Here is a 14,103-nt window from a genome sequence, read left to right on the forward strand (position 1 = left end):
AGTAATTCATTTGAATTTGTTTTACATAAGTTCCTTGTATCACTTGCAGCCGTTTATCAATGCCAGACCTCTTCGGCAATTTTTGTGTTCTGATTTTATACCAACTTAATATCAATATATGGCTTCAGCTTTACAACTATAACCAGAGTTGTACGACAATATCGAGAGGCTCATATAAACGGCAATTGCTTGGCAAACACCAAAAGTCTGGACAATGGAGCTGTAACCATATCAAATGTGTGTGCAGAACAAACACGGTACAATATGGGTATGGAGAATAAAACCCGGAGGATAAAACATTGATTATTCTTCAGATGGAGATATGCCGCGACTATTACGACCGTGGTAACATCATTTTACAGCCACTAATTGCATAACACACACGCATTTCTGCAATTACTTAATTAGCCAACGGCAATTGCAATTAAAGTACGTACAAATCGAAAGCGGGCTATAAAGAAAAAGGGGTTTTTCTTGGCCAAGATATTACGACAAACTGCATACCTGGCTCAAAGGGGCGTGGCCACCTGCCTGCCAGCCATCGCAAAGCGGTGCGAAAGAGATGGAGCACCAGACAGACAGAGATAGCAGTAGTCAAACACACGGGCCATCTTGAATTTCGAACGAGCAACGGAAATGAGGGTTAAAAAATCCAAAGTAAAGGCAGTTTGCGTGAGCCAGAAAGAGACAGCCGGTGAGGGTCGAGTGCGGTGGTTGTTTTTTTTGTTTGAGCCTCTCTGCCTGTTTATCTGATTTTCCACTGCTTTGGATTTTTTATCAGTACGTGTCTTGCTCTACGGTTTCAGTACGTGTTCGACTTGCGTACTGAGTTGACGTCGCCACGCACGGAATAACAACACTTCAAATATCTACTGATTTTATACCCCTGGCAAATAAAATCCATCTCGTGAGTGAGTGCTGAAAAATAGTGGTTCGAAATAGTATCGATATCTCGATTCGTATGTGATTGTGCCCCTAAAACACACATCACCAACCAATCCACCAAGTGATAACTGTAAAGATTGACAAAGCAAAATACCCAATATATAACCCAAACTGAAACTCCAGAAAATGTGCAATTAAAACAAATTGGCCATCAAGTGGAGAGACTAGAAGATAAACGCGGGATTATTGGGACACAGTACCGTACCGAACACTGGGATTATCTTCGGAGAAAGCGCCCTTATACATATAACCTCAAAATGGTTTCGCACTACTACAATACACTGCCCTACACACAAAAGCACAGTGCCGCAAATTTGGCCTATGCCTCGGCGGCGGGTCAGCCATGGAACTGGACGCCCAACTACCACCACACGCCACCGAACCACCAGTTTCTGGGCGATGTGGACTCCTCGCATGCTGCCCACCATGCGGCCGCTGCCCACCAGATGTACTACAACTCCCATCACATGTTCCACTCGGCGGCGGCGGCCTCTGCCGGCGAGTGGCACTCACCCGCCTCGAGCACGGCGGACAACTTTGTCCAGAATGTGCCCACAACGGCCCACCAACTGATGCAGCAGCACCATCATCATCATGCCCATGCCTCCAGCAGTTCCGCCAGTTCTGGGAGCAGCAGTAGCGGCGGTGCACCGGGTGCGCCCCAGCTCAACGAGACCAACAGCAGCCTCGGTGGCGGAGGAGCAGGCGGTGGCGGTGGCGGTGGTGCTGGTGGGGCCACTGATGGAGGACCCGGTTCCGGACCCGGACCTAACCATCAGCAGCATATCGCCGAGGGTCTGCCATCGCCGCCGATTACCGTTTCGGGCTCGGAGATCTCTAGCCCGGGGGCTCCAACATCTGCTTCGTCGCCGCACCATCACTTGGCGCACCATCTGAGTGCCGTCGCCAATAACAACAACAACAATAGCCCGTCCAATCATAACAATAACAATAACAATTCGGTGAGCAACAACAACAGGACATCGCCATCGAAGCCGCCCTACTTCGACTGGATGAAGAAGCCCGCCTATCCAGCACAACCACAACCAGGTGAGTCCTTGAATATCACGCATACGTACATTAATCAATACAAAACGATTTAGGGTTATTACGGGTCATGATCGCTTCTCTATCTTTTTCCGGAATGTTGAAGGCTATACTTCCAATTGTCACTAGCCTGTAACAGTTGTTTTACAAGCTCTTAGTCATCGAGGGCTTTGAGTCAGGGAGACGTCAATTACCCCAATTTTCGTATATACCAACTCCTTAGTCATTCCAAAACCATTTGGATGTCACCGACTTTCGGCTGACCTTCGATGCGCTTGGGTTTCTCCCGCATCCGCCTTGCCACATTCCGAACCGAAGATTTCATAATTCCATAATATTCCCCATTTTGTACACTCTGCACAATGCAGTGCATTGTCTTCCCGCCCAGCTCGTGCTGTTCGCGCTTATCCCTGTGTCTATCTGTCGAAGGTATATGGGCTTGTTTGAGAATCCGTTTACCTGGCGCGGATCCAAGTCCAATGGCCAATTAGCTCATAAAAATCAAATTCTGTTCGAGCCCCACTTTTATGATATTCCGTTGGGGTCGCGAGATCCCCGATCCGACGCCTTGATTTATGGGCACCCCTACACCGTTTGTTTGCTCGATTCTGTCTCTGTCTCTGTCTCGATTCCATTGACTAATTTAGTATCGTAAATCAATTTAACTATAAACATCTGTAAATGGTTTGATCAACTTTTCCAAAAACCAACAACCAGCATTTGATGGAAAGTCTAGCAACTAGAAGACTGGACAGTGAAGGCTTGAAAGGCTCTGAAAATGATATCAATAGCAGAGGTTTCTAGCAAATTGCATGGATAAAAACTCGTTATTATATACAACGATCAGAGTATAATACTCCATTCGACTTTTTTCTCAGTTCATGCAAATTTTATGTGATTATTTGGGTTTGGGTTTTTGTGCTTTCTGCGTTTTGTTTGCCGTGTCCCCACACACCTTTTGATAAACACACAATGCAGATGTCAGTGCAGCGATCTCAAACCGAGAAGGAATAAACACTCACACTTTGGCTCATGATTTATGACCCAGGCGCATGTCGAGAAAAGGAAAAGTAAAGACGACGATATCGACAATATATCGACGATATCCATTAAGCCTATAAAATCGTTTGGCATGCAATTAGCGTTTATTGCCGCTAATCCAGCTGATCAAGCCGACAAGGCGACTCAAGTTTGTCTTATTTATTATTCAAAACCCCCCCTAAGCCTCCGTTGTTTAAATGTCACCTTTCTGACGCGCTGATTGTAACTCTTGCCGTATTTCATTTCGCTAAAAAGTACAAATATTTAAAGAAAAATGGAACCAAAATAAAGTTGGATTTTGTTTATACCCACTTACCATGAGCCATAGTGGCTCACCTTTTTGCCACATTCTTCGTTCAAGTATTATCTCTTTCGCATTTTATTTTAATTGATGAGTAATCAATTAATAATCAACAATCCGACAAATCTTAGCCATTGAAAAACGTGTGTTTACCTTTTTCAACAATAAGAAAACCATCGTAGCTGCTCTGCGATGGCGATGACTAACATTTCGTGATTTTTAATAGAATTATAAAAGCACCATTTTTGTTGTTTGTGCGGCATGTGTGGCAGGGCACGTCGAAGGCCCACTTCAGCTTTCAGGTTTCAGCTTTCGGGGTGTGGCAATAAAACGGCAACGGCAACCACGATTGTCGATGGATGCAGATGCCGTGTACTTTTGTTTCAATGGCTGGCTGGCTGGTGGTTCTGGCAGGTTTTGCGATTAGATTAGCGTGGGGAATCAAATAAACGCCCGCCCTGTCAATAAGTCCTGGGTGAAAACCCCCAACCCAACCCACTCTATTCCCAATGGGGCTGCGAGTTCTATTTTCTGTTGCTTCAATAATGTGCCAAGTGATATGGAAACGTGGCCACAAAAAAAAAAAAAAAAGTTCTTTGCTTGTTATCTAAAACGTCAAAAGCGTCGTTGATAAGCGATTCCGCTGCGTTTGCGACGGGCATATTGATTAAAACAATATAGGGTCGTAAACCAATAAAAATTAGTATTACTTCCAATAAAAACTAAATAGCGACATTTACGATCAAATCTATGCAATCATTATTCAACGGCAAGAAATTTAAACGTCCATAGTTCAGCAATGAAATATTCAAAGAATGCAAGTTTGCCCAAGTAAGTTGAGGTCTCCAACTATTTTAGTTTCAACTAAACTAAACTTTTGGGCTTGCCCCAAATAAGGCCCTAAAATTTGCCATCTTCTCATTGCATGGAACCCACTTAGCAATATTTGCTTATTGGCTGTCCATAATTTATTGTCGTTATAATTTCTCTGGAGAACAAATGTATCTATGAGCCCAAGGAGCTCCTACTGGGATTGTCTGTAGATTTTCAGCATTGCCCGTGTTGGGACATAAAAACTAATGCCACCTGACACATTGAGATTTAATGTGTCAATATGCACAGAAAATTTATATCTAGCCACATAAATAATAGAAAGCGAGTGGAGGGAACCCAAACGGAGCAGAGAAGAAATATATATGGCGGGCTTGGATTTGTATTGATTTCCCGACGCATCTGTAAAGTGTTGTAGTGTTTCACCGACATGGACGGGATACGTTTATGATCCCGATCACGATCCCGATCCCGATCCCAGTCCACGTCCCAGTCCCTGGTCTAGATAAGCCATTGAAAATGGCCACTAACTGCAGTGGAACTACAAATGTGCGGTTCGTTTTCCTTATCACAGCACTATCGGTGTTTGCCGATGACATTTACCCTTCCCATTCACCCATTCACCCATCCCCGTACCCGTACCCGTCCACGTCCAAAGTTTCCTCCTGCGCTCCGGCATGGGTCAAAAATGAATTCGACTTTTGGCTGGGGCTGATCTATGTATGTGGAAAAGTATGGAGTGTGCGTTTGGTTTGGTGATTGACATGATGGGATTAGCATAGAACTCGCTGGCCGTCCCTCTTCATTTGTCACGGACTTGTTACCATTGTGTCATTTGCACTGGGCTTAGTTGTCCAAATACAGAACAGAATCGTGTTTGGCTTTTCCTGCTCTATTTGTATTGGCTCTGATATTGGTAATAACCAGAAATTTGAGTCTTGTCCCAAAGCCCTGGACACACAGCACTCTGTCCGTTCGTCTGTCCGTCCGTATAGGCGTATATACATATGTACATATACACGTAGGTCTCCACATTCGTATACATGTTTTTGATATACCATTCGAGGCGTATCGAGTTTATATTGGAGGCGCTAGGGATTCCGAGAGCTTAAATTGGGGTTACGGACAGCCAACTCAATGGAGTGATAAATTAAAATGGTAGCTGCTCAAAATGGGGTACGAAAAGCGTCAGGCCAAGTATTATTTATAAATGGAAATTGGCACATTTTATTTTGATAAATAAGGGTTATAATTTAGCGTGGAATGCAAGCGCAGAAGTCTAACCAATTTAGGAACGCGAACCCATTTACCCATTTGGAAATCTTTCTACATCTGTAGTCTGTAGCAAAATGTAGTATGTACTTCTAAATTTCAAATCGCATTAATCTTCTTTAAACTAGCCATTGCCCAGTCCTGCCTCAAGTAATTGTATCAATGAAAGTAAATAGCAAAAAAAGAGCAGACCGCAGATATTGTAAATTATAGCCACGTTTCCTGTTCAGCCATAAACCGTAATTCCATAATGGACGAGTAGGAATACTTCGATGTATGTATAAATATGTGTAGTTCATATCGGGAAAACGGGGCGAAAGCCTTTTGTTTGGGGGCAACTTGGCCAAGTGACAGGGAAATCCGATTGTCAATCAACGTGGTCCGGCTGAAACAGAAACAGAGTTATGACAACAACAAAAAAACGTTGCAATGATGATGGCTCGAACGGATGACACCTGCTAATGTCTCAGGCCAAATTCAACGCGCGACTGAATGATTGACTGATTGAAGTTAGTGACGCGGCAGAGAATTGTGATTTCTTTTTCGAGTTGTTTGGCGATTCCTTTTATGAGGTGACAACATTTACGATACGGTAGCAAAACGGAAAGAAAGATTTGCAATTCCCCATATACCCCATATACATACGTATATGGCCGGTGGGCAACGTTAATCGCTTAACAATACAATAAAGTAGCAATAATTATAAAAAACTAAATTAAATGCCCCGCCATCGTATAAGTGACCCACAAAACCATGAATGAACCAGTGGGCGCGAGTATATATGATTGCCATATTTGTGATTTTTATGCCCGACTTTGATTAGGATTATTATACGCTTGATGAGCTCGAGGATTACTATTGCCCTATTACTCTAAGTGGTATACGGTTCTCGTAGTTCTCGGTACATGGGGCATATACACTGTATATTCCCTTCCGATTCTGTTTGTGCCTGCAACATTTGCTCAGTTTCACCTCGGAGTTTAATCAAATATTGTTGAACACTGACCCCAACCGCCTGCCACTGAGATAAGGGGAAACGTTGGGGAAAGAGTGGGGAATTAGCTGGGAAATTTATAGTGTGCTTTCTTGGCACAGCCGTAAGAATTTATTGTACATTATTTTGTCTAATAGTTTTATGAAGCGCAAATTTGCTTTCAATAATGTGGGCTTCAGTGGGCTTTCACATATTTATTGTGCTTCTAGTTTTCAATGGATTTTGATACTGATTTTAGTTGGTTCTTAATTGGCTTCCTAGGATTTCCTTTGGTTTTTATACCCATTGGCTGGGAGTGAAGCTGTAAAAGTAGCCTGGAATCACTCAAGAACTTAACATAAAGACACACGTACTCTAAATAATGCATTAAGAATAAAGATATCTAATTCCATATATATAATTCTTGTGAAATCGCAGACCTGAGCAGCTCGCCCAACTTAGAGGATCTGAGTGAATTGCTGGACGCAAGCGGTAGGAGGAGTTGTATTCACAGCCTGGATATTTTCCATTTATTACTAAGAAAACTGCATATAATTAACTTTTCTTCTTCTTTGCCTCTAATGCGATTTTTGTGTTTTTCGTTTTGATGCATGCCATTTTTGATTTGCCCCAGCGAGGGGGGGAAAGATCATAAAGACCCCCTCTTCCTTTTCATATTCCCCAAATCATATAGCCATAAACTATATTGCTTGCGTCGTCGTGGCAAATAATTAACGTACATTTGAGAATAATTTTTAGGAGCCTAAGAAAAATACCCCTTTTTTTTGTTTTTAACATTACCTGCATCTTTCTATTGCCTGACTTGGCGTATTTATGGCTTTAATGGCGTCTCATTCAGGCCATAAGCAGGGGCCGCATTTTTGCCTTCGATGGCTGCCATTTCTTTCTGCCACATTGGCCTCTCTTTCTCACCTCCGTCTCCCCTCCGTCTCGCTCGCTCTGCCGGCCATAAATAAAGCGGGCTCTGAGTCAGACTTGGAACTAAAGCTGGAGGTTTTTGGTTTTTCGTGGAGCCATCGCTGCCATTGGCGTGCTACGAGGTTGCGTGCCGCATATATATGTCGGATATGTGTTTATATGTATATATACATACATATATATGTAGATGAGTGTGTATATCTGAGCACGTACGAGCGGCATTCGTTTGTTGCACGCGATCTGATAGTATGATTATTTCCACTCCGTCTCGTTTCTTGCCCCATTACCGCCTCGCATTTATGGGGCTGCGTGTCAGCGTGATCAAAAGAGTAGAAGGAGGAGGAGGAGGTGGAGGTGGGAACGGAATTTAAATGTATCTGGGAGTGGTCTCCACAGAGGGAAACCCGGAGAAGAACTCACATTTGCATATGTATGTATGTCTGCATGCCATATAACGTGTTTGCATGTCGCATGTTTCATTTTGACGGTGGCCATTTTGGCTTTGCGTTGCTACGAACTTAAACTTAATTTTACATGCGAAAACTTTATGTTAACATTTTTTAAAAGTTTCGTAATCCCTTGGTTAAGAATGGATTTTATCCAAATATTTCATTTCTACTCTTAAGTTGCACATTTAAAAGCACATGAAATACATTTAACCATTATGTGACATCAACAAATTTACCAATTATTTCCCTTTACAAAACTAAATCAGTCTGCCAAAAACCTTTACAACAAACCCTTTACAAGAAACCCTTTACCCTATTACCCCAAAACTTCCCCAAGGACCGTCTTCCGTTTGCGTAGGCTTTGCCCAGAAAAGGAAGAAAGAAACAAAAAAATGAACGTCAAATCGAATCAAATGATTTTATGATGTAATTTGAGCTAATATTTACGATATAAGAGCAGCTAAAACAGCAGCAAAATGCCAAATAAATGTTATTGTTATATTGTCGCTTGGTGGTGAGAGCCAAAAAGACATACATATATATATAAGCCCTATGTGTATCCCACATTTATGATGCTGAGGGGGGGGAGGATGGTGGGGCGTTGGAAATTGACAAAACAAAAGCAGTGCAAAACAAGCGGAAACAAAGAAAACCAAAATAATTCGCAAAAGTCTTTAAGCTGGGCGAAATAGTGGAAGAACGAAATGGGGTGTTAAAAAGTCAAGTGTTGAGAGTTGAGTGTTGAGGTTTGTGCGTCCAAATCTCCGGGGTGCCATTGACGAAATTGCTCTTTCCGCTGGCTTTCGAGGACTTCCGCTGACTTCCGTTTGCCACAGGACTGTCGCTTTAATCTTCAGCCACAAAAACGTTTAAATTCGAGCACAGCTCACTTATGGAGGTAGCCAGGTAATAAATGTCTCCCAATAGGTTTTCACGGGTTGGACCAGAGACAAGAAACCGCTCTACCAGAATGTCACCGGGGGTGATGTCTTCAGTGTGAGTCAGTCAGTGACAAATTAACGCCCAGCGGGGTGGCGGAGGAGAAACCACCATGACCAGGACATTCAGGACATCCAGGACCAAGCATAGCATCTGCGGACCCACCACCACCACCCGTGACCGTAGCTAACCGCAGTGGTAGCATCATCAGTTACTCAGTTACTCAACTGCAACTTGTCCTTGGCCAGTGATTTTTCCCCGGGGGACGGACCACATAATTGCCCAGCAATCAACAGCTGTTCTAATGGGAAACATACCAGACCAGACCTACCTCCTCAGCCTGATATAATTTATGGCCCAAATGATCCTTGCTCTTGCTCTACTTCTACTTCTACTTCTTCTTCAACTTCTGCTGTTTGACATTATAGAATCGCTGTTTCCCCACTGTTTGGACAATTCTTCTTTGTCGGCGCATGTGAAGTTATTGCAGGCCAATTGACTGCGACGGTGAGCTTGCTGGTGTTTGGACGGGAATTATTGAATGCACTGAATGCACTGAGAGATAGATGCCTATAATCACATTCCTCACAGAAATGGAACGCCTTGGAGGTGCGAGAGAAGCTCGGGATTACGAGTATTTCGCACAGTGCTGCCTGCGTGCGATCAATCCAACCACCCAAGAGATCCCTTGCCACGTACGCACTCGATGAGTGGGGAACAGCCATTAAAGCTTATCGGGACAAATGTTGAACGATCCGAGCTCTACAGTTTGTAACTCCATCGATATTGATACAGACCTCAACTGGGATTAGTAGTGCGTACGCCGCTCGCTCTTTAGAACTTTGCCGACTGCATAATCTATCGTTACATGTGAGGCGAGGGGATACTTACTGCAGGGCAAACACATGCAGTCAATAGCATTAAATGCACTAATGCAGTTCAAAATCAGACTTTCGATTGGGTTGCGCAACCGTTGCACAGATCGAGTTAGGAACCCATTTACTCATTTCATATAAATTACGCTGCGTGCCCCAACCGAGCGTTTGGGGCCCCAGTGACAAAGTCATAAAAAATGTCACACCTTGACGCACAATTTTTTATTTAATTGCTAGTAAAATACGCCGGACGAGCGAGCGGTACACTATATTGTACAATGTACATACATAGAACGGATGGATATCCCAGATATATTTACGAGACTAATTTTCGAGCACAATTGTTTGCAGAAGTGACGGTGTTTTTTTTTCTGATTTTTGCCATTCATTCACAATCTTATCTTCCTTGCAAAGAGGAGGAGAGTGTGGAGGGAGCAGTATCTCAGTAGGATCTTAGATCTTAAAGGTTCAGACAACGGAGCTTTTTAGCATTAGGATCAAGTTGATCCACACCCATGGCGTTTGTCTTGCCTCCTTTATTAACGCAATAAAACACTCAGCTCGCCGAGATAGTGGCTTATAGTTGTGCACATATAGTACGTGTACGATTTATTAGATTATGGCCATGAAGGTCAGCGGAGCCAGGCCGCCCACTACCACCTTTTTCCAGTTTGTCCCCGATTTCGTGCGGATTTTCTCTTGTTTGCACTCCCTCCGTTTCAGGTGTGAGAAATGGGAGCCTCCAAGCGGCAACCAAGTGCTTTTGTGGGTCTTAGACAGAGATAAGGCACCGCTGTGGCGCAGCCTCTTGGAGAATGTTCTCATCCACAGAAGTTGGGTGAAAATTAGGTCTTTATGTAAGCGAAGGAAACCATAACACGGATCATAAGAAGTGGATCCCCTTGGTACTTCAATTACATCATTCAATCACAGATGACTTCCTTACACTATTTCAAAATATAATTTTTAAGGTGTAAATCCTATACTTTACGGCACATTGCGAAATCAGCCAAAAATATGCTTCATTTTCCACTATTTACCCAGTAAAACCCAAGACCTGATAATACTGTTGTTCTAGCTTAGCCGCTTTTATTTGGCCACTTCCTCAAATCCGTCAGCTCTTTCTAAACAACTTATTTTGCTGTCTATGTCGAGCCCTCATTATCAGTAGATTGGAGGAGGGCCAAGAACGCACGTGCAAGAAGCTCCAAAATGGCAAGACAGACTGGAAATTGTGGATTTATAATGCGAACCAGAAAATGTAGATTGAGTGCGTGCCTAACTGGGTTTTAACTGGGTTTACTCCACGGCTGAGTTGCTCTTCGTGCGATTGCCACATTAGACTAAGCAAACGAGAAGCCACGGCGACAGCAATAAAGTGTAAAGAACAAATAGAAGGTTGGGGGAGATAAGGAAGGGGTCTGGGGAAAACAGTTAATGTGGCTTACCACAAAGAGTTATAGTATTCCTAACACAGTTCTTTTCCCAAAACGATACACTTTCAGCATGCAGCGATTTCGAAACCCAAGCGCAGGGTTCAGCTGAATTGGAGGGAAGTCCTGTCAAGTGGTTCATAATCGGCTATTTATATTCGGATGTAGATATATTGGTTAGGACTGGCCATATATCATACATCGCAGGGCATCCCGAGTTCTTCAACACCTACTCTTGGCACTCTGCGCCCTATCTTCTGCCGTTGCTGTTGCTGTTGAACTTTATCATCTGTGAAAATATTTGCTTGTTTGCCTATTTGCTCAATTTTAATTGTGAGAATTGTGATACACCATACACCACGACGGTATCGCGCTGCACATAAAAAATTAGAGCAAAATCCCCGGGCCCAAAATGCTGTTTACCCACAAATATTTCCCGCTGGCGTGGGTGTGTTTATCACGTAGATAGACTGTGCCACGATCCCGTGGCCTTTATCGTGCCTTTCGGAGATGAGCTCTCCTCCGTTGTTGTCTGTGGTCTCTTTTCTGTGCCCGCTGCTTTTCGCGGCGATCCGTCATTTTCATTATTCGAGTTCTATTTGAATTTCATTTGAGATTGACTAATTGCGCAGCCCACCGCAGGCCACGTTGCCTTAAATTCTCTAAGATTCTTTGGAGAATCGTCGGCTCTTTGTGAATAATTTCCATGTGAACTGCTTCAATCTCGCCGCTTGCCATGTGACAGCCTTCTATGGCTATCATAATTTAAATATTGTCATCTACTATAACAAGATGAGCTGGTTCGTGCATGTGGAGGAGCTACATGTTTGTCCACCTGACGCCACCAGTCACTCCACTCGCTTGGCACCCATTTTAGCTGGCAAACTTGGCTGACGACAGAAACCGCACATGATCTTTGGAGAATTTGACTTCCTGCTAGTTAAGTGGAAGAGGTACTATATCCACAGATGCAATTCACTGGTTTTCAAAAACAATTCCACCTTACATATGCATTAGGTTTTTAATTTAGTCGAAATGTATTATTTAGTAATGTTGATGCGATAATATACTTTTCTTATATTGATTGATAGTAGTTCAAGTTTTAGCATGCTTAAAATAGTTTATTCTTTGTACAGCGTTTTCCAACTTAACTAATGGCATCTTCTCATTTCTTTCGCAGGCAAAACACGCACAAAGGACAAGTACCGCGTGGTGTACACCGACTTCCAGCGCCTGGAACTGGAGAAGGAGTACTGCACCTCCCGCTACATCACCATCCGGCGCAAGAGCGAGCTGGCCCAGACGCTATCGCTGTCGGAGCGCCAGGTAAAGATTTGGTTCCAGAACCGCCGTGCCAAGGAGCGCAAGCAGAACAAGAAGGGCAGCGATCCCAATGTGATGGGCGTGGGTGTGCAGCATGCGGACTACAGTCAGCTGTTGGACCCCAAGGCGAAACTGGAGCCGGGCCTGCATCTGTCGCACTCGCTGGCCCACTCGATGAATCCCATGGCGGCGATGAACATACCCGCCATGCGCCTGCATCCCCACCTGGCTGCCCACAGCCACTCCTTGGCGGCGGCGGCGGCGCATTCACATCAGCTGCAGCAGCAGCACAGTGCGCAGATGTCTGCTGCGGCGGCAGTGGGCACGCTCTCGATGTGACACGACCATTCCTGTTATGCGGCGACGAGCGGCGACAGTGACAGCTACATGGAGCCCCAGCATCCGCTGGGTGGGAGTGGTGAGCGGGTTGGTGGCGTAGGCGGAGGTGGAGGTGGACAACAGTGCGATGTGTCCTATAGTGCACCCGCTCTCGCCTTGGACCTGGCTTAACCCTTAGGTCGCGCAGTCAGACTGTTTCGACCGAAACGAGAAGTAAATAAGCAAACGGACGAATGGAGGACTTGGCGGCCGTTGCCCCTTGAATATTGCACGTTGTTAATTTTTGTGATTGTATATTCCTGGTTTTGACACGCGTCCCGAGTCCTTGCAGCTAAACAAGTCCCATGTTCTTGTATTATGTTTGTTTTTTTTGTTCAACGTGTGTAATTTAAAGTAAATGTCTAGCTCGTAAGCACTAGTAACTAAGTTGCCCAAGAAAAACAAAAACAATTCACAACAGCCGTCCCAGCCGATTAAAGTTAAAATGTACTCGCTGCAGTTTAAACATAATTTTAGTACAAGCAATTCATTTTGGAGCGCAACTTAATTCTTCAGCCCGTGTAAATATCAGCATATATAAAGAGTTTTAACGTTTATTACTTTTATGTATCGTAATAACAATTAGCCGTATTTTAATATAGCCGTACTAAATGTTATATATAATGCACTCTTCGAGCACACAAGCAAAATTACCATTTAAATAAATAATTTTAACGTATTCATCCGCATATTTCCTTAGTTCAATTTGGCGGCAATTAATTTATAACTTGTGAATGTGTATGTGTGTATATGTATGTGCTTAGCTATTTAAATAAAATATATGAACACTATAAATACAACAATTTCTATTTCTTTCCGGGGTTAATGAGGGTTAACGTTCACAGCTACGCTCCACCTACCAGCAAGCAACAAGCAACAACAAGCACGACAAACGTCAATCGACTAATCGGCCCTTCTCTTTGCCCAATCGTTCGCCTCCTCACTCGGCCATTACCGTTATCGGTGGTGCTGTTGGCTCGCTCGCACTCACGCACATCGACAGTCGGGTCAGTCGAACGATGGCATTTTGTGTGCAATCGAAGATCATAAAATGTCGATTAAATCTTGTGAACGTATGCGATAATTTGTTCAAGTGTATTACAATATTTTCTGTTGAGTAGCTCCAACTTAATTTAAGAGGGAAACTTCCTTTAGACACTTATAAAAAGCTAGGTAGGTAGGATTGCCTCAGAATATCGTGTCAAAGTTTCAAAAGCTAATTCTCGAAATTATGAAACCATGTTTTTAAAATTGTGTAACTCAAAAAAAAAAAAAACTACTGAATCTTAAAGAGCATAAGAAAGTGTTCCACTAAAAATTTTAAAAGCAAAACATTTGTACACCTTTTTTGACAGAT

General features: G+C 43.5%; 1 protein-coding gene across 1 annotated transcript; it reads left to right on the plus strand.

Moving 5' to 3' along the window:
• Nucleotides 1-831: 831 nt before the first annotated feature.
• Nucleotides 832-13,425, plus strand: LOC120445283 (homeotic protein caudal). The gene is made up of 2 exons (XM_039625585.2): nucleotides 832-1,995; nucleotides 12,226-13,425. The coding sequence occupies exons 1-2, from the start codon at nucleotides 1,203-1,205 to the stop codon at nucleotides 12,705-12,707; spliced, it is 1,275 nt and encodes a 424-aa protein (XP_039481519.1). The 5' UTR covers nucleotides 832-1,202; the 3' UTR covers nucleotides 12,708-13,425.
• The last annotated feature ends 678 nt before the right edge of the window (nucleotides 13,426-14,103 follow it).

Source organism: Drosophila santomea, chromosome 2R (genome assembly GCF_016746245.2).
Source record: "Drosophila santomea strain STO CAGO 1482 chromosome 2R, Prin_Dsan_1.1, whole genome shotgun sequence".
NCBI lineage: Eukaryota > Metazoa > Arthropoda > Insecta > Diptera > Drosophilidae > Drosophila > Drosophila santomea.

Coding starts and splice junctions, on each gene's coding strand:
- LOC120445283 (XM_039625585.2), top strand. CDS start 1,203: ATGGTTTCGCACTACTACAATACACTGCCCTACACACAAAAGCACAGT. Junction 1,996..12,225: donor TCCAGCACAACCACAACCAG/GTGAGTCCTTGA, acceptor TTTCTTTCGCAG/GCAAAACACGCACAAAGGAC.